Below are 27,173 nucleotides of genomic sequence, written 5' to 3'. Positions count from 1 at the left end.
ATTAGATTTAACTTTATAAAATTATAAAGTCACTTTAGGAGAAAAATTAAATTCTTTTGGACACTTTTCCCTAGGTCAAAGATCAAAGTCTAAGGGAACCACCTGTCCTCCGGTACCAAATTTCAACAGCCAATAGAGTGATCTTCAATATTCTTTGACCTTAGCTCGGATACCGTGTTGAGAAATCAATGTTAGTAGAATTAAGGTTAGATTTCTCTTTCTTGATAATTACTTAGTGAATTATGTTGGCTTTTTTTACTTATTTGTAATATTATCTTTCATCAAGAAATTACCAAATTATGTGTGTATGAAGATCACAAAAACACATGACACAAGATGTAGGCACTCTGCCAGGGAAAAATACCTATCTAGGAAAACCCAGTGATAATCTCTTCCTTCAATAGTTTTCTTGAGACTCTTCAACCTAGACACGGATCTCCTCCAACCACCAAGTTAGCCTCCTCTTCCAACAACTTCGACCCAAAGTTTCGACGTTGAAGCAACAACACTTCGACCCAGTAGATGGCAGCAGCAACGACAACAAGGTTGACTAGACAAGGAAAACTTCGATCTTCCAGAGGAATCCAAACGAGAGAGATGGATAGCCTAAAACTTCGATGTTCTCTTTTCCTTCCTCTTTCTCCAACTCCGCACTTCTTTCAGCCTCCTTTTTCTTCACATGTTTCCAGCTCTTTTTTCTGGATATCGAACTTATGAGTGAGTGAGAGTGTGTTCCAAATGAATTTGATCTCCTTGTATATATAGGCTTGAGGTGAAGTTGAATTGCCCTATTTGAGGACTACTTGATCTCCTTGAGGCCGACTTGGTGTGGAGGTGTCGAATACCTAATTTGAGTCAATAATAAATATTTTTACATGATTCAAAAGCCCAAAAATGGTCTCTTTAAATGGACAATGACTCAAATGACTTGGAATAAATCCTAGAAGTCTTCAACGCGAAATTTGACTAATAAAAGATGACCCAAGCATGAAACCCATGCTTTAATAAGTGATTGTGATAATAATAATAAAATTTCTTTTTCATTCTTTTCACAATTATATTACATAATGACTCAAATACATTTATGAAGACCAAACCTAGTTACATTTTTCAACAGGTATCTAGGATAATGGTTATATTATGATGTATTTTATTGTATATGTACCATAGTGCTTTTGAGGTAGCGTTAGATATAGTGACTTGAGAAAATAATAAGATCACGCGTCTTTAGTGAGTCAAATAATGTTGGTTGCCTGCATCATCTCTTTCACGAGACTTTGTATCTCATTTTTACGTATTGAATAATACAATCATCTCTGTTCTTGACATCTCTGTGTAATTAATTGTGCCTGCTTGCATATGTGATTTGATTAGCAAACCTTTTCCTTATTTAATGTTTATTTCTACTTACATGGGTTTGCGTTAACTTCCCCTTTCAAAAAGTAGATACCATAAAAGATCACCACTTAAGAAATAAAAGAGATCAACTAATGCATCCAGTAAAAAAAGCCAGAAAATAAGGACAAAATTAATGCCGGAAATTGAGAACTCAAGGTAAAGAAGCTCAGATGACTTTGTCAATCACTTAGAAAGTTCCCCTGCCAATTCAATGCCGGAAATTGAGAACTCGAAGTAAAGAAGCTCAGATGACTTCGTCGATCACTTTGAAAGTTCCCTTGCCAATTCAAGATTCAGTTTGCTCAATGATGGAATATTTGATATGATAAATTCAGACTGTATGTTCTCTAATAGGTTCTTGAAAATATAATTTTTATTCTCTAACTCCACTTTACACCAAATGGTGAATCATCAAAAACACCGTGTTTACTATCCTCATTTTATGTTATTTTATTCGAGTTTTCCTAGATTGTAGTATTATATGGCATAATATATATATATATATATATATATATATTTTTTTTAATGTATTTACTGTGCTATATCTGCACTTGGCACAAAGAAAGTTCATTACAAGATCTCTAGTTATGATTCGAAGTGTCATTCCTATAGGGAAAAGTTTGAACTTTGAATCACTACTATGGCATAAAGAGCGACCAAAATTGAAATCTGAAAGGAAAATAATTTTGTCTGTAAGTGAATTTGTTTATGCCGTAATTAACTTTGGAGGCTGTTTTCTTAGGATTTGAATTATGTGACTATTCACCTTGCTCTTGAATACCATTCTAGTGGTTATATCTGACTTGTTTTATAACTTAGGCTATTGCATTAACCGTTTAACCATGTTGATTTTGAAATGCATTCAGGTGCCACTTGAGAAAGCAATTCAGCGGAGTTTTCTTGTGTCTGCTGACATGGCACATTGCTTGCATCCAAATTACATGGTGTACTATCAAATCTGCTTCCTTGGAATACCATGTCATTTTTTTAATGATTCCGGACCCTAAATATAATTTAGTGGCTATAACAAATATGACTTCAGAAAATGCTATATTGTATTTTTACTTATGTTTGATCTATAGTTTTTGGGCTGGACTTATGTTGGCGTTTTAGTTGCTCATAATGTCTAAAGATATATCAAAACATATTCCAGGATAAGCATGAACAAAACCATCAACCCCAGATGCATAAAGGGCTCGTCATAAAATTTAATGCAAATCAACGGTATGCAACAAATGCAGTCACGTCATTTATCTTTCGCGAAATTGGAAAAAAGAATAAGCTTCCTACACAGGTTAGTACATGGGAAGATAATGTATTTGATGGATTTCTTTGATAACTGTGTCTTTTCATTTTGAAGTAGTATGAGGGAATATACATAATGTAATTTTAAGGATACTAATTCCTAGATGTTAGCCCGAGTTCCTGTGATCATGAAGTTTTAGTCCCCAAGATTATTTTTCGTCAAACTCATGCTCATCTCCATTCTCTTTCGTGTTTGCCTGTGAACTCAGATCTTTTCCTGGAAAACATAATGTAGAATATATAGAGTAATTAGTTGCATATATAAAATAGGTCAATTCTTCTATCCTGAGAGTCTAAACCTGTTCTATAGAATATCTCTGACAATAAGTGAGTGTATTATTAGGCATTATTTTGTAGCATCGTCATGACGCAAGAGAACTTTTGATGCGTGGTTCATGAAATTACTTCAACATTCTGCAGATTCAATTTGATCTTGCTGGTATACCTGTATTGCTAACAAAAATTAGGTTTGCAGGAATTTGTTGTTCGAAATGATATGCCTTGCGGATCTACAGTAGGTCCGATTTTGGCAAGTGGAGTGGGCATTCGTACAGTTGATGTTGGAGCACCTCAATTGTCGATGCATAGTATTCGAGAAATGTGTGGTGTAGATGATGTTGTTTATTCTCATCTGCACTTCAAAGCTTTTTTTGAGGATTATGCAGAGTTCGATAAACAAATCAAAGTTGACTATTGATTTAGCACGTTGCTTGATGTGCACATTTTGCCATTTGTTATATCTTAGTTGCTAGGCCATCCGACAGTCGAATAAACTTGGTAAATTTTATTTCCTTGACACATTTCAAGTTTAATTTATTTTTCATTATACTATATATGATTTGTGCGTGAGTATTTTGTAATTCATAAATTGTATAAAATTATTCATAAATCGTAAAAGAATATTTATTAGTCTTTGATACGAAGACATTTTCTTTTGTTCTCATAGACATGTAGCTAATATTTCTAATAATATAACACTGTAAATTACCCTCAGAAGTTGCAAGTGCACTCGATAAATTAGGTTTTGTAAGAAGAACGTTTGTATTACGTGACTTCCAAGACTACTATACCCTAATTCCACGATTACCATAAAAAGCGTACATTTCTATTACCTGCTTTCAAAGAAAACTATAAAACACGTACATTGCCCCACTGAGTTTGGACATACAACATACAATTTCAATTACCTGCAAGAAAATGAGTCATATGATGACCATTATTGCTGATTAACTTGATTTTCTATTTTTCTATATTAGGAATATTACATAATCGGACGAACATGAGTAAGGTGAGGTGAATTAAATTTACCTCAGTACTGTCTGTCTAATTCCGGAATATTCAATATTTCTGACTCGACAATTCAAATAAAGATGGCTGATCACTATAACATCATCTCCCATAAGGTTGCAAATTCCCAACTCTTGCATGCGGTTGGGCTAGTTGTGTCCATGTATGTAAAATCACCTATTATACTAATTTAGTGGTTCAGATTCATTCTTATAATAATTTCCTTCCATGTACTTCCACTCTGCTTATTCCTGATCGTTGATGTGCATTATCAAACACCCTCTCAATATTTATGAATTTTCTTGGTACGAGTGATTTTATGAATGCTATGAACCTTGAATATATATATATATATATATATATATATCATGGTACAAGTGATTTTATGAATGCTATGAACCTTTTATATATATAATATTTGATTGAGTATTTTGAACAAACATAGAATAAGTCAAATTTAAAATAGCTAACAGTGTTAAATCAAAGATCGAATGTTATGAACCTGCATAATAGTATGATATGATAAAATTTGACAAATATTGTTATGGTTATTGTATTGCTAATATAATCTAAGGGAAATTTATCATCATATGTTATTCATATTATTCGTGCTATTCTTACATTGCTAGGATAGTAGGATAATGTATTAATTAGAAAGTGTCGTTTTAATGTGTTAAAATAAAATATTATGAAGCATGAGAGCCACATATTTTTCGAATAATATTCGATATGCAAAATGCGCCAGCATATAGAGCAATGATCTATCAATCATTCGTTTGTGTGGCATATATAACGATTGTTTTTGGAGAGATATGTGCCAAAAGAGAGAGGCATATACCATGCAGTACTCGAGGGTATTCAACCTAAAACTAAACATATAAAATTTCAAAGGAAGAACAGCCAAAATCTAAGAAAACCAAGCGAGATTGGCTTCATACTGTGGTGCTGCTCAAATAATAATTATGATCATGGAGAACCATCCTAAGATGTGCCTATAAATCAGATTATAAATTGCCATATTTACATGTGAAAACACGGCATTTAAATCTATAAGTAAATGCATTTGACAATTTTCACTTTTGCAATACTATCAGTTGCACCACACATCTTCTTTTTGTTGATGACTAATACAGACACTATTACTGTCCGCTCTCATTGGTTATAAGCACACACATTTATGTCCTTGCAGATATGTAGCTTCTACATGGTATTTGTTATGATCTTCACGCACATGCATTCCCTGCAATTCATGAGTCCCTAATTATGCTCCATGTGTCACCTAGCAAACCACACATGTTTCCCTCTCTTGGTCATACATGTTGGGCATGTACCATTGAGTGACCTAGCTAAACATTAACAAAATAAATGCATGAAAGGGAAGCACATAATCTGCTATTAGTTTGCATGTGTTGGGCCTCCTTGTTGCTTATTCTACACAACTAACCTTTTTAATTCTTTCTTCTATGTAGCATTTTCTCCTGTGTGCAACTTGCCCGTAATGGGCTGAATTAAAGACATTTACACTAGTCTACAATGCACTATTTAGTGTTGCAACCAATACATGAGCTTGGAGCAAGAGCAAGGTATTCGATCCAAGTTTTAGGGGAATTATTTCCCAATAATTCAATATATATATATATATATATATATATTATATATATATATTATAAGGGTCATTTGGATTTTTAGTAGGATGAAGATGCCTAGCCTTCATATAATAGGATATATATATTTTAAGGGTCATTTGGATTTTTAGTAGGATGAAGATGCCTAGCCTTCATATAATAGGATTTCTTGATTCTGAATCAACTGAGCAATTTCAAGCCAAAAGGTAAAGGAAGCAAAACTTTGTACAGGCTTCGAAGATTGTCTTAAGTAGTGTGTGCAAGGTGACAAGGAAGTGTTAAACAAAACGTTAAATCTTTAAGGTTTAATAGCTCAACAAATGTTTACGCATGTAGGGCCAGTGACAAAGGAATGAGGGAAGAATGACGTATATTTGAGTTTTATGGCCAAATGGCCAAAAAGCAAATGGAATTCTATAAAATTTCAAGTGCATGATGGAAAACTAGAGTGTCTTTTCCCTCCATGTTTTGGAAGAGATCATTTGCACTATTAGAGTTTTAACTCTCTCTCTCTCTCTCTACACACACATCTGTGGAAGTTGATTTTCATAGATTTTCTGCACCAATAGACTTTTAAATCTCTCTCTCTCTCTCTCTCTCTCGAGCTGCTGTTCTCAGAGCCTCTGCACCAATGAAGTTTTTGTTGAGAAACCAAGTACAAGATGTACGAGCAATATTTCTGATCTATTGATAATTATTTGTGAGCTTATTACAATTTATTCTTCATCAAATAAGTATAATTCATAAATTCAACCAATAGTAGTAAAGAGAAAGAAGAGATGGTAGTGAACAACACTAAAAAACACCAATGTTGAGGTCAGAGACCAGGGCAAAACCCCATGTTACACAGTAATTTGTCACTGTCTTCCTACCAGTCTTCCCACTGTGTCATGAGTCCAAATCATCCATGCTCATGCTCTCTAATGTTGCCAAATGACCCACTTTGCCAAAGTTTCTGCATCATCGCGACTGTTGTTAAAATAAACGCGCTGATGAGCGCTCCAAAACAGACCTAATGCGCTGCCAGCGCGGAAGTACACGTGATTCCCGCGCTGGTCGAATTTCATGAGACAACGCATCTGTTATTTATATCTGATCGCGCTGATATGACTTTCTTTGTTATTCAGCAGCGATGTCAGCGCTCCAGTGCAGTTATGAACCCGCGCTGATCCAGTTTGGGCGAGTTTGTTCTAACAGCCGGCCTTCCAGATGACTTCAGACCTGGTTGTTGGCCTTGTAAATGTCGCCCTCCCTTCTCTGGCATGCCTGTTTCGTCATTTGAGCCACCTTCCTTAGAGATAAGCTCATCCTCCCACCATTCATGGAGACTCCTTCTATTTAAGCCTCTACCATTGCCATGAGCAGCTAGTTTGGAATTCATAGTGCTTGGAGTGTTGCTGCTAGTGTGTGAGCTTGATAGGTAGCTGGTGTGACAAGTGTGGGATAGCTAGAGAGCTTAAGGAAGGTTGTGAAGTGTTTCTTTCTTGTGTAAACTTGTGTGAGAGAGAGCTTTTGTTTTGGGAGATCTACCTCCAAGGGTGAATGCTTGAGAGACTTGCTGGCTGGACCCTCTTGAGAAGGATTTGACGTCAGAACTATGGTTGTATTCTTCTTTGTTTATTAATAATAGACGACTATCATTATGGTTCCATTCTTATTGTCTTTATGATGATGTTTGAGTTATATCCTTTCCGACTGATATATAGTTACAGCTACTGGATTTTATGCTTGTGTTTGTATCGTTCTTTGCATGTGCAGGTGTCTGTGCACGAGGATCGTGAGGATTGTGACTAGCCGAGGCAAAGGGACGGGAGCATCAACTCTTCTACAAGTACTAGCTTTGGAATCCAGGTAGCCCTTCATCATTGGTCTTTTATTTGTAATTAGGAACTTGCGTGTTAGCGTTGTTTGATTGATGCTAGACCTTGTTTGGACTAGTAGGGATCGCCTTTGTTTGCAGAGGGGATTTACCTCCACAACAATTTGGCGACTCCGCTGGGGAGTCTGTTTTTACCTTGTTGTTTGATTTGTAAACTTTAGACGGAGCCTGAAGTACGACCAGATAGCCTTCGAAACGCTATTGCTCTACATTAGCGAAGTAGATCACAACCACTTCAGTCCATCTCCGGTTTGGTTTACGAACTGAACAGCTTGGAGCTGGCTTTTGTCCTTTTGTGTTCATTTTTTTTCCTTGGGTTTGATTTTTTGCTCTTTTCTCAAAGTTTGGGGATTAGTTTTCTGTTTTTGGGTTTCCTGGTTCGGTCTGGGAAGTGCCTTGATTGTTTAAAGAGTGATTGCTTTGGTTTGGGAGTTTTTGGCTTGATTGTGCCCGTTTTTTAGCTTCAGCACGGTTTATAATAAAACAGTTGTGCTGCCATCGCATAGCCCTTTCTGTTACCTCTTGATCATTGCCTTAATACACCAAACAATCGCGACGGTTCTGAAAATCGGACCATCGCGGTTAAGCCGTGTACTTTCGCGCTGACAGTGCTTTGTTTCTACGCGTGGTTTCCGATCAGCGCATTGTTGCTGCGTATCACCCGCACTGATACCTGTAGAATTGAATTTCTTCAATTCTGCCTCCTGAGCCTGTTGGTTTTGCTATCCCCTGCTGTTTTCACTTGGTTTATGACTTGATTTTCATTGTCTGAAGATTGAAGCACTTTCTTGTGAAGTCTTGTTGAGCGAATCTTGCTTTTTGTGTCTTGTGACCTAGTTTTGTCATTCCAATTTGTTTGGATCAGCTTTGCTTGGTTACTCGCTTACAAAGGTTCGTTTACTACTTGCTTTCGGTTTTGTGAAACCTTCCTCTTTGCTTGCTTTTGCTTGGTTGTTTAGGTGATTGTTATTGAACCAGTCTTCACATTGTTTCGATTACTTCTCATTACCCGGACACGGATCACAGTTGTTTGGGGTCAATCGGTTTTTTTCACATTTGTTTGTTATTATTTCTCAAAAGTTTGTTTTAATGCACTTTGCCATCAACAAAAATATCTCTTTTGCTTTGTATTGGTGAATGAGAACTAGAAGCTTTTCGTTTTGATTAATGATTAGTGATCTTAAAGAAAAGTTTGTGAATTTCCATTAGCTGCATTAGAGAAGCTGTTTGTTGTTTTGTGATCATTTCGTTTGTGTGAAAGCCTTCTAACTCTCTCGTAATTAGCATTCATCGAATGGAATGACATATTTTGGCATATAGTTTGCATTTAGGCAATTTTGAGAGATTTCATACGGTAGGGCCTGAAAACCGAAACCTAATTCAAGATCAACCGTAAAATGAACTGAATGAACTTAAAAACGCATTGGAACATAACACTCACTGTTTAGAGGTCTAGGCTAGAGACGTGCTCCGGCGTCGTTAAACCTAGTCACTTTTGTTTCACTTAAGGTTGGGTGATTCCTTCTTCCGTGACGCAACAGGTGGTCTAGCACGGACTTGAGTTCCCACGTACCGTCGAGTATATGGGGAGACCCCACTAGGTTATCATCCTTTATCCACAGGAAGCCGTGTCTACCGCCTTACAAGCTGTAACGCATCGAACACAACATTCGGGAAGATTGACTGCCGTACGGGAAGTCCTTGGTTTTCATATGACTGCCAAGGTGTATACGCAATTTTACGGATTTGTTTGGTAAACCTTTTTGCCTAGCTCTCTAGAGTAGTCACTTTTGATCCTTTTAAGACTCATTAAACGAAAAGACTCATTTGAGCATTTGTCACTTCGGGCTCATTAAACATTCGAAGGAGACTAGAGTCATCTTTTTGTCCTTTTCTCGACTCTTAAAAAATGAAAAGGTCAAGTTGTGTCCTTGCGTCTTAAAATTTATTTGGATTCTATTAACATTACCTGGTTAGATCTTGTGTGCGTTAGTTTGAGTAGGGTCCCTTCTGAACCATCGATCCCGTCTCCCGTTCCAAGTGATCAAGGGCCTTCGTCTTCCGTTGCTCCTAAGGTACTGGTTGTGAGTGATACTCTTCTTGTTATCCCGAGTATCCAACCGATTAACTCTCGTGCTCCAGACGACGAGGATTACGAAATTCATTGGAACCCCATTTGGGAGCCTGACGAGGACGATATTCCTTTTACCCATCCTGGTGTTTCGTCTCCAATGTCTACCTCTCACATGGATGAGACATCTCCTAGAGTGAGTGAGACACCCGTTTTGTCGAGTATCGAAACTCCTATCCTGGCCACTTCTCTGGTACCCTCACGCTATAAGTCGTTGAGGGATAATATGAGTGCCAGGATCCCCGCTTCAAGTACCATGTGGGACCTCCGCATCACTCCCACTACGGGATCTTTTTTTTCACAAGTTCACAATACACCCGTCACTTTTCCAACGAATCCAACTGTTTGTGTAGCACATTCAACTCCGGTTGTTAGTGCCGTTACGACGTCTTCCGCTGTGACTGCTGGTGCTGGTCCGCCTCACGGTCAAGTGAGTAGTGGCCAGCCGACACATACACCCAAAGTTGTTCATCCTGCACAAAGTGCACCACCCTCTTCTGGTCCCGTCCCAGGAGGGGGGCCGTATGATCAGTATATGCAAGCTGTTCAGGATCCGAATGCGCAAGGTCCATTTTATTATTACGATTCTACTGGTCAGCTCCTTTATCTTTCCGGACCCTTGCCTACTCAACCTGTTGTTGAGGTCTCGATACATTTATCCGTTGCTTGGGGCGCCACCACTTACCATGGGGGCCAAGCAATGCTTGCACAACTTCAGGGACCGCCTAACCAAGGCCAACCGTCTTACGTGCAAACCCCACAAGGGCAGCAATATTACGGCCAGTCTAACCCAGGGCAACCTGGGGGCCCACAAGGACAACCCTATCAAGGACAACCTTCGGCCGCTGGTGGTCCATCTTTCACTTATCTGACTCAACCTTCTGGTAATCCAGGACAACCTGGTAATCAACAAGGTTATCCGTCTGGACAACCTTACATCAAACAAGGTCAACCTGGTGTCCAACAAGGTTATCCCTTTGGACAAGCAGGACAAACTTATATTCCACAAGTACAACCGACGGTCCAGCAGGGGGGTCAGCCTTACGTACAGCAGGGCCAACCCACTGCCCAACCTAGTCATCCTTCTAGACAAGTTGGTCAACCTCAGGGTCAATCGGCCGTCCAACCCGCTCAACCATCTGTTCCGCAAGAACAACCCTCGGTTGCACAAGGACAACCTAATACTCAGCAAGCTCGTCCTTCTGGGCAAATGGGTCCGTCCCAAACCCAACCAGGACAACCTTCCAGCGAGATGGTCCAAGCTCAACCTGTTCAAGGACATCCTTCTGGGCCCCAAACTCAAATTGGTCTCCAGATGCAAGGTGGGTTGCAATCCCAACCTTCTTACCAAGCGCAGCCTGTTTACCAGGCTCAATATGGAGCTCAACAACCGTATGGTTACCAGCAACCCTAGGGGCAAAATCAGTTAGCTCCCTATCAAAATTATCAACAAATGCAGGTCACACCTTATCAGAATTATCAACAACAGTATGTTACGCCTGCAAGTCAAGTTGCTAATCCATGGAGTGCTGGGGGGCAGATCCAGAGTCAGTTGTTTGCTTATGGACAAAACCCCTATGGACAGAATCCCTATGGGCAGAACCCTTATGGGCCAGGCCCGTCCGGACAAAGTCCATGGGGGCAATCGCCACCTGGTTGGAACCCTGGTACTACCTCTCTTCCATGGCCACATATGTCCTTCAATCCTCAGTTACCTTTCTTAGCGACATTGGAACTGCCAGATGTGTCCAAATTGACAAATGATCCCATTCTTCATAACCCATATTGGCCACTAGTTCCGACCAAGATACCCGGTGATTGCCCGAAATTCGATGGCAAAGCTGGCGAGGACCCTCAAGCCCATGTCATGACCTAACCTTTGGTGCTCATCCAACTCGTGGCTTGATGATTCCATCCGGCTCCGCCTCTTCCAAAGGACTCTCACCGGCTCGGCTGCTAAGTGGTATATTGAGTTGAATCACGGAACATTTCAAGATTTCAAATTGTTGGCAATGTCATTTCTAACTCACTTTTAGTTGCCCATTCGGTATGAGATAGGGACGCATCTCCTTACGTCTTTTAAACAGAACACGGCCACGCATATATCCGATCATATACATGAATGGAGACGACGTCGTCGTTTGATCAAGTTATCCGATCATATACATGAATGGAGATGACGTCGTCATTTGATCAAGTTCTGGATTCCTGATCAGCTCCTAACCGATTGGTTTACAACCTCCTTTGTCCCTGCGATCGCGCAAGACATTGCTATGGGAGCTTGTGTAACTGAAGAGCAAGCTATTGCGCCTGCTCAGTACCTCAACTTAGTTTATTCTCAGTCAGGTACTTTATATGATTATTTGCCAGACGCCCCGAGACCCGGAACATCCAAAGCTCCGCCAAAGCCATCTGTTGACGGTGTTATTGGCTCTGTAAACGCATCTTCAAAGAAATCATCCGCGAACCCTGGGAAGAAAAAATCGAATGCTCCTAGCGAAAATAATTCTCAGGGTCAATCTAATTCTGGAAACACTTTCGAGGTTAATGCCGTCCAGTCCACCACAGCGGATAAATCCTCGAAAGGGAAAAAGAAAGGGAAAGCCAAGAATAAATCCAAACAACACAGACAGGACTCCCCTAAACCTCCACCCGAGGAAGGAGCCAAACGTAAACCTAAGTATCCTTATCTTATCTTTGACGAGGATCACTATACTAAAGACTGCCCCAGGCGGTCCGAAGTTAGTCAATTGTTGAAAGGTGCTCCTGGGACTCCTGCTGTGCTTAAAGAACCTTTCCCTTCACAACAAACTCAAATGGTGGCAGATCCATCGCAACCCTCTTCTTCATTTGGCTCGCAAGTATTTATGGCTGGGACGATTCCCGTCCACATCAGTACTCGAGCGAAAGAATATCCGTCGCATGCCGGGAAAGAGCCTGAGGTCTACTCCAGCGCTCCTCCGTCCAGTTCTGGTCCACTCCACATCGAGAGACCTAGCACTGAGACGACTATCCGACCCCCTCCAAAAGGTGTACTCCGGAAGTCTTCTTACAACCCTAATGCTCGTGTTGCCCAGCACTACAGCATCGTTGAGGACTTAGCTCAGGCTCCGTCTGTTATGTCCGCCTTAGAAGTGCTCCAGTGCCACCCCTCCCAGAGGAAGTCCTTGCTATCGGCCATCGGTGGCATAGACCCGGTTGACTCGGATTTGATTTCTTTTGACCTCGAGGGCCATACGCCGAGACTGCCTCACCAAATCGCTTTCCTCATACAGGTCATTATCAACACTAAAACAATTCATCGTACAGTCATTGATGAAGGTGCTTCAACTTGCATCATGTCTGTCGCCTATTGGAAAGCTATTGGTTCTCCGACGCTGAGCCAGTCTCCTACAACATTGGAAGCCTTTGACGGAAGAGAGTCCCGTCCTTATGGTATCCTCCAACGGTTGCCCATCTCTTTGGAAGGGAAGACGGTCGAAGTGGAGGTCGAAGTTGTCGATGCTAATCTTACCTACAACCTCCTCCTCGGACGTAGCTGGACATACGCCATGCAAGCCGTGGCTTCCTCTCTTTTCCGTGTCATTCGTTTCCCTCATCAGGGGAAGATTGTCACTGTGGACCAGCTCTCCTTCTTCGCCTCCTCTTCCGAAGGCAACGTGCCTTTCGTGGAGCATACCTCCAAATCATGTGAGAGTGTGGGAGCCGGACTCTTTAAAGATCTCGCCCTGATGGGTGTCTTTTCCCTCCCACCTCCTAATCTCGCTCCTATTAATATGATCTCCGTGCGCTCTGATCCGTGGGTCCTTCCTCCCGCTAATCAGATAGAATCTTGGGACGATATGATGCCGTTGAGTCCTGCCGAGCTCAACTACGTTGAAATCGTGCTGCATCGGCTCCCCCTCCCGAACCTGCTCCTTCGAGCAGCGTTTCCGACTCGTACGTTCATTCCCCTTGGCTTGGAGATGACGCTACTTCGGATCCATTAAAGGAAATATTTCCTTCCGATGAAGCCATTATAGAGACCATGTCTCTTGAGGAACCTCCTTGGTCTGATTATCACCACCGTTCCTCGTTCCTCCCTGCCCATCAGGAAATGATCGCCTGTCTCGAACGGTTTGCTTCTTGTATCCCATTTCAACCCCTTCAAACACCTATTCAAGTTTATCAAGTGTCTTCTGAAGGCAATATGGGAAACATTACGCAGACCCAACCCATCGACATCTCTGTGAAACCAGGGATTGTCGAACATATTCACATTGGAGTCACTTGCACTCTGGAGGAAATTCAGCTCTACACCGATCTCTTTCGCGAATTTCCTGATGTCTTCGCTTGGTCCTACGAAGAAATGCCCGGCATTGACCCTAGCATAGTGGTGCATGAGATACCTACGTATCCGGGTGCTAAACCCGTTCGTTAATGCCTACGCCCCGTGCACCCCCGAAAGGCTGCAGCCATTAAAGCAGAAGTTGAAAAGATTCTCAAGGCTGGTTTCATTTACCCCATTCCACTTACGGATTGGGTTTCTAATATAGTCCCTGTGAACAAAAAGCAGGGTACCATTCGAGTTTGTGTTGATTACCGTGATATTAACCGCGCCTGTCCTAAGGATAACTTCCCCACACCCTTCATCGATCAGCTCATTGATGAGTGTGCAGGAAGCGAAATCTATTCGTTTATGGATGGTTTTTCTGGGTATAACCAGATCAATATTGCGCCTGCTGATCAGCATAAGACTGCTTTTATCTGTCCTTGGGGCACTTTTGCTTACAAGAAGCTCCCTTTCGGTTTGAAGAATGCCGGTGCTACCTTCCAACGTGCAATGTCCTATGCTTTTCATGACATCCGTCACATTGTACAACCGTATTTGGATGATCTTCCAGCTCATTCAGTCAAACGCCAGGACCATCCTTCCCATCTTCGTGAAATCTTTCTCCGCTGTCGACACTACCGTATCAGGCTCAATCCTCATAAATGTGTCTTCTGCGTTGAATCAGGCTGACTACTCGGGTTTATCGTCTCCCGAGAGGGCATCCGTCTGGATCCCCTCAAAGTCGAAGCTATTCTGAATCTTCCTCCCCCTGTTTCTTTGCAGCAGTTGCAGAGCTTGCAGGGCAAAGAAAATTTCCTAAGACGATTCGTTCCGAACTATGATGAGGTGGCTAAAGGTTTTACACGGCTATTGAAGCGAGATACACTGTTATGAAACCAGCTCAAGAAAAGATAGAAAAGATAGATCAACGCCTTAGAATTCAGCCTCTTCGAGGGGGCAACCTCCTTTACATTACATAAATGAACAATTCTTGGATGATACAAATGACAAAACCTCCTTTCTATATATAGGAGTCTAAGGAGTCACAATATAATCCAGCCGACCTAACAATAATAATATAAAGCCACAAAAATAACAATAGAGGGATTCTATGGGGCACAGAAATAACAATATGGGGGTAATAGGGGCCCAACAATATAAATAAGGGGTATAACTACAATAGTAATGGGGTACACTAGTATTATAGGGACCCAACATGCCCCTCTCCTTTTAAAAAAGTGTTATCCTCAACGCTTGAGTAGTTCTAGATACTTCTGTATAAAATTCTCATCCTCCCATGTGGAATCCTCGGCGGATAAGATCTTCCACTTGATAAGATACTCTGAAATTGATTGATTTCGTAGCTGTCGAGTTCTTGTTTCTGTGACTGCTTCCGGTTCCAATATAATTTTTCCTTCCTCATCAAGTTCTGGCAATATTGTTTGAATTGGGAGCTTGTCACCTATAACCTTCTTTAAACATGAAACATGGAAAACTGGGTGCAATCGAGAAGCTGCAGGAAGCTCCAATTTGTATGCCATAGTACCAATCTTTTGCAACACCTTGTATGGACCATAATACTTTGGTGATAATTTATTATCCTTCTTAGCTTGCTTTAGGGACATTTGCTTATATGGTTGTAGCCGTAGGAATACCCAATCACCTACATCAAAACTTCTTTCACTGCGATGTTGATCTGCCTGTTGTTTCATTCTATTTTGTGCCAACACGAGGTTATCCTTTAAGAGTTGGAGGACTTGTTGTTGATGTTCGATGTGATGTTCCACTGCCTGAACCTTAGAATTTTCTCTTAAATATGATGTGATGGATGGTGGTTGATACCCATAAAGTGCCATAAATGGGGTCATTTTTGTTGCTGTATGGAAGGAAGTGTTATACCACCATTCAGCCAGAGGCAACCATTTGACCCATTGTGTCTGTTTATCAGATACAAAGCAACGAAGATATCCTTCCAAACATTTGTTTACTATCTCAGTTTGCCCATCAGATTGAGGATGATAAGATGAGCTATGAGCTAACTGAGTACCAAGACAAGAAAATAATTCTGTCCAAAAATTTCCAGTGAAAATGGGATCTCTGTCACTTACAATAATCTTTGGGTTTTCCATGTAGCTTTTGAATTGTTTCCATAAATGCAGTAGAAACTGTACTGGCTTTAAATGGATGTGATAATGCACAAAAGTGTGCATACTTGGTAAGTCTGTCAACTACCACCATGATGACACTCTTTCCCTCAGACTTGGGTAAACCTGTGATAAAATCCATTGAAACCTCCTCCCAACGTTGGCTTGGAATGGATAAAGGTTGTAATAGACCCGGTGTCTTAATTGTTTCAACTTTATTTTGCTGGCAAACCAAACATTCTGCCACAAACTTTTGAATATCTGATTTAAGGCCATCCCAAAAAAATTCCTTCTTAACCCTGTGGTAAGTTTTTAAAAATCCTGAGTGCCCTCCTAAGGGAGAAGTGTGCAATTCCATAAGAATCTTTTGTTTTAGCTGGGAATTCTTACAGAGGTATAAGCGATCTTTGTACCATAACGAATCATTTTGCCAGCTAAATGTATCAGAAGTACTGGAATCTTGTTGTAGCTTTCGAATAAGTGCCCACACTTCTTCGTCATTCTTCCATTCCTCCCTTGCTTCGTTTATCCAATCTGGTTGGATAATAGAAATGGCACACAACAATGCTTCCACATCCTCATCTTTCTTGAGAGTGCATCTGCCACCACATTTTGCTTCCCTTTTTTGTAGATGATTTCAAAGTCATAACCCAACATCTTTGTGACCCACTTTTGTTGCTCTTCAGAGGATAATCTTTGTTCTAAAAAGTATTTAAGGCTATCATGATCCGTTTTTACCTTGAAGTGTCTTCCCATTAGGTAGGGTCGCCATTTCTTAAGTGCATGGAGTATTGCCAACATTTCCTTCTCATAAATAGCTTTGCTTAAAAACTTTCCCTTGATTGGACGACTTTCAAAAGCAATGGGTCTTTCATCTTGCATTAGAACAGCACCAATTCCATTTCCTGAAGCATCACATTCCACAATAAAGGTTTTTGTGAAGTTCGGTGTAGCTAAGACCGGTGCTTGGCACATTGCCTCTTTAAGATGTTCAAAGGCCTTTGTTGCTTCCGGAGTCCATGAAAATGAATCTTTCTTCAATAATGTTGTTAGAGGTGCTGCTATTCTCCCATAATTCTTAACAAACTTGCGATAATACCCTGTCAACCCAAGAAATCCTCGCAGATGCTTTATGGATGTGGGGATTTTCCATTCCTTAATGGCTTTAATTTTGCTAGGGTCTACCTTAACTCCTTCATGAGATACAATATGACCCAAATATTCCACCTCCTGGACTCCAAAGAAACATTTGGATCTTTTTGCATATAATTGTTTCTCCTCCAATAGTTGTAGCACCCTGTCAACATGTTCAACATGATCCTTCCAAGACTTGCTGTAGATTAGTATATCATCAAAAAATACTAACACAAATTTTCTAAGGAATGGTTTGAAAATTGAATTCATCAAACCTTGAAATGTTGAAGGTGCATTGGTAAGGCCAAAAGGCATGACCAAAAATTCATAATGACCCTCATGAGTTCTAAATGCCGTTTTTGGAATGTCTTCAATCTTCATTCTGATTTGATGATATCCCGAACGAAGATCCAACTTGGTGAAGTAAATTGATCCATGCAATTCATCCAGTAATTCATCAATAACAGGAATGGGGAACTTATCTTTAATAGTGAGCTTGTTGAGCTCCCTATAATCTGGACACATGCGCCATGATCCATCCTTCTTGTGCACCAATACTACTGGAGCTGAGAAAGAACTTTGACTCGGTTGAATTATACCAGCCTCTAGCATTTCTGCAACCATACGTTCAATTTCACTCTTTTGGACATAGGGATATCTGTACGGCCTGATGTTTGGAGGAACACTTCCTGGAATCAGATGAATAGCATGATCATGATCACGCATAGGTGGGAGACCTTGGGAGTCTCAAATACCTTGGAATGATTGTCCAAGACTTTTTGGAGATCTGGAGAAATAGATGATTCCTATGTGGAAACATCTAGCGAACATAATTGTGAAATTACACCTCTTTGCTCCTTTTTTAGAAGCTTTGTCATACCATTAGAGCTGATTATCTTTCCTGGTTTCCCTGCAATACCCCTTAATTCAACTTCCTTTCCTTCCGTAGAAAATTTGATGAAAAGTTCTTGAAAATTAAAAGCTATTGTACCCAAGGATTGTAGCCATTGGACTCCTAGTACAACATCAGCACCTCCCATTGGAATGGAAAGCATTGGGCTAGTCAATACATATTCTCCCATGGATAGCTTGATATTATGGCACTTTCCAGAGCAATTTATTGTTCCTCCATTTGCAATCATCACTTGACACTCTGGTGCTGGATATAGGAAGCAATTCAATTCTTTTGCTACCCTACAATGAATAAAATTGTGGGTGCTTCCTGAATCAATCAACACTATTACCTTTTTCTTCTTGATTTGTCCTTCTATCTTGATGGTTTGAGGAGTGGTAATTCCTGCCAATGCATTACAAGATATGGTCGGATTTATTTGTTCTTCATCTAGGCTTTGTTCCTGGAGTATATCTTCTTCTTTTGACCTTTCTTGCTCCTTTTCTTCTTCCTCTTCACAATCTATGTAGAATAATTTCTTCTCAGCACACTTATGACCTTTAGTGTATTTGCTATCACAACTGTAACAAAGCCCTTTTGCTCTTTTTTTTTCCAATTGTTGTGGTGTCAACCTTATAGGTTGTGGAAGACTAGGGGCAACAACACTTCCGTCTTTATAGTTGTGAGTGGTATGCTTCCTGGTTGCCATAATTTTGCTTTCCATTTTTCTTGCTAACCTGAATGCCTTCTCTAATGAATCAGGTTCCCAAAGGCGAACATCATGTTGGATATTATCCTTTAAAGACCCTATGAACACATCAATCCTATGCTCCTCTGGAATATCTTTTACCCTTATGTTCAATTTTTGGAACTCCTCAATGTGCTCCATTACTGAACCCTTTTGTTTGAGACTTATCAATTGGCTAAAAAAAGTGTTGCTTTTTGTATCTTCATAATGTGCTATCAATTCTTCCGTAAAAATTGCCCAAGTGATAAATTGTTTACGAGAGCAAAGCCATTGATACCATACAAACTGATTTGGTTCCAAATATACAGTTGCCATACATACCTTTTGTGCGTTTTGCACATTATTGAGATCGAAGAATTGCTCCATCTGTAATATCCATGTAGCGGGATCCTTGCCATCAAAGTTCCTCATATCGGTTTTTGGTATCATGATGAACATTTCTTTTGTTCTCATCCTGAGTTTCCTTTATTACCTTTTCACCGTTAGTGACCCTTTCTTGTAGCAACTTCTTCAATTCTTCCACATCTGTCTTCAAATCTATCTTCAAATCTGCCATGTCTCTCTTCAAATCTGTCTTCGAATCATCCGTCTTAGCTTCCATGCCCTTTATCTTAGATTCCACGCCACTTATCTTAGCTTCTGTTAGCTTTTGTGAGCGTGACATTTGTTGCATCTGTTCTTGTAATTTTGATATATCATGTAGCATTTCTTCTTCTTCATGAGTCATGCTAGAGCTTTCAGGTTTCTTACTAGGTGTTTGCATTTTCTTTCCTCGGGGCATCAGTTACCGATAATAATGCTTTACTATGCCCTTTGAATTCCGTTAAACCAAGCTTACACAAAAATTAAAAAAAAAACTACACACCTTTTTTCACTTTATAGAAGCCTGATATTGAATCTGATGTATCTCTGTAATTTCGGATCATCCAGTTCTGAAATTGCTACCTGTAGTAGCCTTCTGCGTCCTCTTTCCAATGCCACAAGTCTGAGCCAAATTGGATTCTCCAAGGAAGATTTATGTGAAATCTCCCACAGTGACTTGCTTTTAGACTGGTTCAATAGAGCGAACTTGTACGACGTGCCACGAGTCACTGTTTCAACCTTTGAATCTGAAACACACACACAAGAAACTACAGTTCGTCCTCTTTCTGTACCTTTTTACGAAATTTCAGTCCGATCCTCAGAGAGAGAGTTATGACGATTTTCCCTAGGTCACCTGTTTTGAATGTAATTCAGGAGTCTGCAAAAAGACCAAATTCCTCAGATCATATCTTCGAAAATATCGCGCGAAAAGCTCTGAAATTCGGATCCAAGGTTCAGCGCCAATTCTTCTCAAATGGGTTTTTTTTGCGACTTCTGAAACGTCACAGAAAAAAGTTATAGCGAAAATGCCACGATGACCTGTTTGGAGCAGCGAAACCCTAGAATCCAAAGCTCTGATACCAAATGTTATGAAACCAGCTCAAGAAAAGATAGAAAAGATAGATCAACGCCTTAGAATTCAGCCTTTTCGAGGGGGCAACCTCCTTTACATTACATAAATGAACAATTTTTGGATGATACAAATGACAAAACCTCCTTTCTATATATAGGAGTCTAAGGAGTCACAATATAATGCAGCCGACCTAACAATAATAATATAAAGCCACAAAAATAACAATAGAGGGATTTTATGGGGCACAGAAATAACAATATGGGGGTAATAGGGGCACAACAATATAAATAAGGGGTATAACTACAATAGTAATGGGGTAATCATTAGTATTATAGGGACCCAACATACACCCTTTCATTGGGATGCTATCGCTCAATAGTCTTTTGAGCATCTCAAGGGTCTCTTTGTTTCTGCTCTATTATTGCGACCTCCGAATTACCATCGCGATTATACTCTGTATTTGGCCGCCACTGACACCACTATCGGCATGGTTCTCGTGCAAGACGACGATGATGACAATGAGCACGTCATATATTACCTCAGCCGCAACCTCTTGGACACGGAAACTCGATATGCTTACGTCGAGAAGTTGGCATTGGCCGCTGTTTGTGCCGTCCAACTTTTCCGGCATTATATCTTGTTGCGCACCACGACTATGATTTCGGATTGCAACCCGATGACGTACATTTTGTCACGTCAGTTGCTGGGGGGCAAATACTCAAAGTGGATCGTCATCCTCCAAGAGTTTGACTTGGAATTCACTGCTGCCAAGTCTAAGAAGTCCCTGGTCTTTGCTGAGTTACTTTGCTCTTTGCCATCTCCTTCTGCACCGCCTCAGTTAGAGGATCATATCCCGGACGAAACTCTTTCTAATCAGCACCCTCGACCCCTGGTACGGGGATATTATTGTATATTTGCAGACGTCCTCTTTCCGCCCCGCTGTATCCAAAGATGCTTGGCGGCGGATCCGTCATCAGTCTCAACCCTACCGTATTATCGGGGACACCCTGTACCGTCTCGGTGTTGACTCCGTCCTCCGCCGATGTCTAACCCTCGAGGAAGCTAAGAGATTCCTGAATGACTGCCACTCTGGCGCCTGTGGTGGTCACATGTCCGGATATGCCACAGCTCAAAAATCCTTCGCGCCGGTTATTTCTGGCCCTCCATTTTTAAGGATTGCATTCTTTCCGTCCGTTCGTGTCATGCGTGCCAGATATATCAGCGGAAGATGCATGCGCCACCAGCTCCGCTGCACCCTGTAGTCACTGTTGGCCCTTTTGCAAAATGGGGCATTGATTATACGACTTGTAAGCCTTGCTCGGCTGGGGGGCATGGGTTTATTATCGTTGCCGTCGATTACTTTACAAAATGGGCCGAGGCGATGCCTACATTAACTGAAGACGGTCACACAACGGCGCAGTTTTTGTTCAACCATGTTATTACACGGTTCGGAGTTCCGCAGGCCATCGTCACGGATCACGGGAAGCATTTCCGTAATCACATGATGACTAAACTAACAACCCAACTAGGCTTATGACATGATAGTTCGACCCCGTACTATCCTCAGTCCAACGGCCAGGTTGAAGCCGTTAACAAAATTTTGGTTACGATGCTTCAACGTACTGTTGACATGCATAAGTCTAATTGGCATCTGATGTTGTTTCCCACCTTGTGGGCTTACCGAACCTTTATGAAGGATGCCACTGGTTTCACTCCATTTCAACTAGTTTACGGACTGGAGGCTACCCTTCCTATAGAATGCGAAATCCATTCGTTAAAAATAGTCGTCGAGTTGCTTCCCAACACTACTCCGGTAGAGGAACGACTTCTTTACCTAGAACGGCTAGACGAGACCCGTTGCCTAGCCTCTCTAGCTATCGAAGCACAAAAGAAGAGAGTCAAAACTCACTTCGACCATACCATCCATCCTCGTTCCTTTGTTGAGGGAGATCTAGTCCTGCTATACGACCAAGCAAATGACAAGCTGGGGGCAGGCAAACTCGAGCCCATGTGGCTAGGCCCTTATATTGTAAAGAAAGTGTTGCAGAAGGGGGCATATGAGCTAGTTGACTACGAAGGTAATCCTCTTGATAAGCCCCGCAATGGGCTGTACTTGAAAAAGTACTATGCATGATTCAATCCACTTCGATTTATACATGTGTGTTTTAGCAAGTGTGTGTGTGTGTGTTTTCATGTTTTTGGCTTAGTGTGAAAGCGTGATTGCTCCTTATTGTGTTTTTGCTTCTTGTGCAGATGTCGGGTGCACCTTATATTGGTTTCACTGATGGTGCTTGTCGCAACACTCGCAATTTGTCCTCTGCGGCGTGGGTGATCTATGATTCTCACGATGAGTTGATAGATCTTCAATGTGTTTAGGCTGTACTACAAACAATGTCGTTGAATATAGTGCTGTTATCGAATTATTAGTCGAGGTGGTTTATCTCAATATTCGTACATTGGTTGTTAACCTAGACTCTCAACTTGTCGTCCATAAGCTCAATGGACGGTATTCCGTCAGAGACCGTCACATTTTAAGGTTGTATTTACGTGTTAAATTATTAGAAAGGAATTTTGATTTTATCACATATCAGCATATTCCACGACGATTAAACACATTATCTGATGCATTGGCTAATCATGTATTAGATAGACATTTGCGTAATTTATAATCAAAACATCATACAAGCAAGCACATAAAAGCACAATAATAAACCATAGGAATATATATATATATATATATATATATCGTGTGGCGCACCATGGCGTTAAAAAATAAGTGTATATGTTTAGATAAGGCCTGTGTTCTCGGTACATCTGAGACACATGTCTCTCAAAAAACCACCAGTAGGAAATAAAGACCTAGATATCTACTGTGGTGGGTTGTGCTCTCTATAATCTGCAGCCGCTCGTGCCACCCGCCTCAAAAGGCGGTGCATCCTAGGTTCTACTCCCACTGTATGGATCTGAGATGCTATGGGGACCTCCTCTATCCCCTGGTAATCTGGAATCCCTGACAGCAAGCCCTCGAGGTTCCGTATCACGGTCTCCATCGTATCGACTCCTGGAGGAGCCAGGGCCAGAGCTCCAATGCCCTATGCATCCCTCGACGCTTCTGGGGCCAAGCCAAGGGGTCTCATCGGTCCTACATCTGCATACCATAGCATTCATCGTTAAGACATGTACATAAAAACTCAAAAACATCACAAAAATAAAAAATCAAAAAATGAGATCAAGTGGCTTACCACCATCGTCCCACTGCTCTCCAGCAGGCAGCGGCATGTCTGGGTCTCCACGGAAGTCTACGCCAGCATATGGCCAGTCCTCCACAAAAATAGTCTGCCTATCCAGCCACTCTCGAAAGTATACTCCCCATGCCACTGGTCGACCGCCACCTCCTCGTGGCATGACATGGCCCCATCGTGTGGCCCTCGTCTCTCGAGGGCCTTTCGGTGGATCCACGACCATATCCTGCAGCTGCAATGCCGGTACCCGCTCCAGCATGAGCGGGACTAAAATCGACCCGTAGCCAAACTGCTTCGACTCACCACGACGGAAGTTGGTCAACTGTCTCTTCATACTGGTTGTTACTGTCGCTGCCCAGTTGAATATGGTAGGATTCAAGCATTTGAGAGCCAATCGGAGATGGGCCTTCGAGGCCTCGTGATTGGCCAGGGAGCCCGCTGCCCGAGTCACCATGAAGAGTATAGTTCGAAGGACGATGTCCTCCACCGTAGGAATAACTACTTTCCTGCTCCGCGACTTGCATGCCTGTGGGCACACCTGGGCCATCAAAATGTCTAATGTATCACCACCGGATCGCTATCCCTCTAGAATGGGCATCTCACCTCGATGTGATAACCCGGTCAAAAAATAGATATCTGTATAGTCAAATTCAATGTCTCGGCCTCGGATCACAAACTTCCCATTAGTGGGATTCTAGGCCCTGATCAAGAATTCAAGAAGGTCAGGCTGTGCTCATAGGCGCGGAGTTAAGAAGAATTTAAGCAACCCGCACGCCTGCATTGCATTTCGGCACCCAGCATCGGCAAATGCCGCTATGTCCTCGTTATCATGAGCTCGCTCCTGCCAAACGAATGCCATTTTACCCTGTAGGATCAAAAAAATTCATTAGGGCCCTGTCCATAAAGTTTCATACGTTCAATTTGTTAAAAAACTTGTTGCGCGGCGTCAGTGCGACTGTTTTTAAAACAGTCGCGCTGATCATGGCGCCCTTTGATATTTTTTCCGGGTCAGCGCGGAAGTACATCACTCTTCCGCGCTGATCCGGGAGTGGTCAGTGTAAGTTTTTTTCGATCAGCGTGGACCCGATAAGGAAATCCGCACTGACCGAGAGCGGAATGAGTTTCAAAAAATCCATCCAAACCATCACTTCCCACCGTTAAAATTCAGCTAAAATACTACAAAATGGAGCGTAAAGGGAGATTAACCTACCTGGAACAGATTGCAGGATGGTTGATGCGTGTACAAGGTGGAATTTGGCTCGTCAACCTCACAGCTCCAAGTCGTTCTCCAAAGCTCCAAATGGTAATAATGGTAAATTTTTTTGTTTACCCCCTATTTATGGTAAAATTTCATAATTAAATATTATTTTTCATAAGTGTGGGATTTTTATGATGATTTTTACCATGTGCTTGGTTCCAATATAGTTTTACTATGTCTTTATGCATGTGGTCCATATTATTTCGAACAGGTTTATGTGTACGGTGTTTCTTGTGCAAATTCTCACACTGGTGGAATTACAACCATTCCATACCCACTTGGTCCCACAACGTCGTCTCTAAGCTCTTTTTTCGACGTGAAATAAGAAAAGATAGCCGAGTCTCCCTCTCGACTCGTTAAAAGAAGTGAGAGGCGGTCGCCTTTAAAGCTCTTTTTTCGACCTTTTAAACTTAAAAAGATTGCCGGGTTTTTGTTGTTTCAAACTCGTTATTGGCTCCAAAACTACGTGCTTCTGACCGCTTTTCTACTTTTTCGGGTCGCAGTCACTACTTACGAAAAGTACTCCTCGATCATACTGGTCAGGCGGTTCTTTCGAGCATTGTTTTATACTTTTTCGAGCTCGAGAGACACAACTTTACGATAAAGGACTCCCCTGGAGTTCACTTTTCTGCTGTCATTTCAGACTCTCTAAACAGGAAAAGACGCTGAGTTCTTCCTTTGTCAGACTCGTTAAAACTTAATGACATCGGATTCTGTCGAAATGACGCCTTCCAAGCATATGCTATCCCTGTCAAGCTTGTCATCAAAAAATAATCGGGGTACTCGCCAGAAATGGTGGGGAAAATGGAACCATAATCATTGTTGTGTCGACAGTATGTCGCTCTTGAACATGGTACTTGTCTGCATTCGTGTCTGGGTGGGAACCTCTCATCTTGTTTTACACTAGCCTCCGTGGGTTTGGGTTATCCTGTTTGACCTCTCATCTGCTCATTGCCTTGTCACCATGACCCTTGATCATCTGATGTCAAATACTGCCAAGTCCATTGTCGTGTCGCCGATATGTTCAAGAGAAGTTGACCTCTGCGAGAATACTCAACCTCCCTCTGATACCTCACGCAACATATCTATCCTTCTCTGTCTCTTGTCGATGATGTGGGAAACAGTATGGCCCACCTTCAATCAAGGTCGCTTCCTGTCGAATTCAGCTCATTATCCAGGAGGTTGACCTAGAGACTCCCTTCGGGTGCCTTAGAGCCTGCATGCCTTAATGGCAGGTTCTTCGTGTTCGACGTGAGGTTTTCATCATTAACCTCCGATCAAATGATTCTGCGGGTGTTCGACGCCAGCTCATTGATTCACACGCCGTAGATTGTACCTATAATACCTTGAGGACCATTGTCATTATTGGGGGTACCTCTCGCGTCTGTTAACAGTTTTCATCATTGACTGGTAATCAGACGATGTTCTTGCATGTTCGACTTCAACTCCCATATTCACATGCTTGAACTTGTACTTTGTTTGGGTCGAGTTGGAGCACAAGACCCTGGATTTTGTCTCTTGAGATCCAGGTTGCGATTTTGTGGATTATTATGATCATTACATGACTCATTGATGGATGGCTGCGCCCATACCTGAGCCTTCACGGATGGCTGCGACCATACCTTTATTATCATCATGGTCTCTTTAGCTGGGTCGCTGCGTCCATACCACAGACCTCTTTCGTATGTCTTTTGGATGGCTGCGCCCATGCCTAGACTACATGTAATTGATTATCAGAGATATCAGTTGTACCCACGTGCAGGTTCTTCCCGGTGGTGTTCCAGTTCAGTTAGTTTCATAAAGCATTTCACCCTCCCACTATCTCGGGCTTCATGTTTTAGGGGGCATCTGTTACAAAGTAATTTGTCACTGTCTTCCTACCAGTCTTCCCATTGTGTCATGAGTCCAAATCATCCATGCTCATGCTCTCTAATCTTGCCAAATGACCCACTTTGCCAAAGTTTCTGCATCATCGCGACTGTTGTTAAAATAAACGCGCTGATGAGCACTCCAAAATAGACCTAATGCGATGCCAGCACAGAAGTACACGTGATTCCCGCGCTGGTCGAATTTCATGAGACAATGCATCTGTTATTTATATCTGATCGCGCTGATATGAATTTCTTTGTTATTCAGCAGCGATGTCAGCGCTCCAGTGCAGTTATGAACCCGCGCTGATCCAGTTTGGGCAAGTTTGTTCTAACAGCCGGCCTTCCAGATGACTCCAGACCTGGTTGTTGGCCTTGTAAATGTCGTCCTCCCTTCTCTGGCATGCCTGTTTCGTCATTTGAGCCACCTTCCTTGGAGATAAGCTCATCCTCCCACCATTCATGGAGACTCCTTCTCCTATTTAAGCCTCTACCATTGCGATGAGCATCTAGTT

General features: G+C 41.6%; 1 protein-coding gene across 2 annotated transcripts in view; it reads left to right on the top strand.

Annotated features, from left to right (window-relative positions):
• Window positions 1–27,173, top strand: part of LOC149152441 (putative aspartyl aminopeptidase) — a 156,142-nt gene that overhangs the window by 98,811 nt on the left and 30,158 nt on the right. Inside the window, exons 9-11 of one of the 2 annotated variants that reach the window (XR_016262539.1) lie at window positions 2,265–2,342; window positions 2,552–2,692; window positions 3,179–3,480. Coding sequence is in view for 1 of the 2 variants with exons in the window: in XM_089439464.1 (XP_089295590.1) it covers window positions 2,265–2,342; window positions 2,552–2,692; window positions 3,179–3,400 (441 nt within the window). In the remaining variant the exon portion in view is untranslated. Of the gene's footprint in view, window positions 1–2,264; window positions 2,343–2,551; window positions 2,693–3,178; window positions 3,537–27,173 lie in introns of those variants that run through there. The other variant, XM_089439464.1, reaches the window with a different exon arrangement.

This window comes from Pinus tabuliformis, chromosome 9 (assembly GCF_031772625.1).
Source record: "Pinus tabuliformis cultivar Carrire ecotype Pingquan chromosome 9, CPIR1, whole genome shotgun sequence".
Taxonomy (NCBI): Eukaryota; Viridiplantae; Streptophyta; class Pinopsida; order Pinales; family Pinaceae; genus Pinus; species Pinus tabuliformis.
The sequence above is the reverse complement of the archived record's forward strand: the minus strand, read 5'-3'. Positions and strand labels throughout refer to the sequence as shown.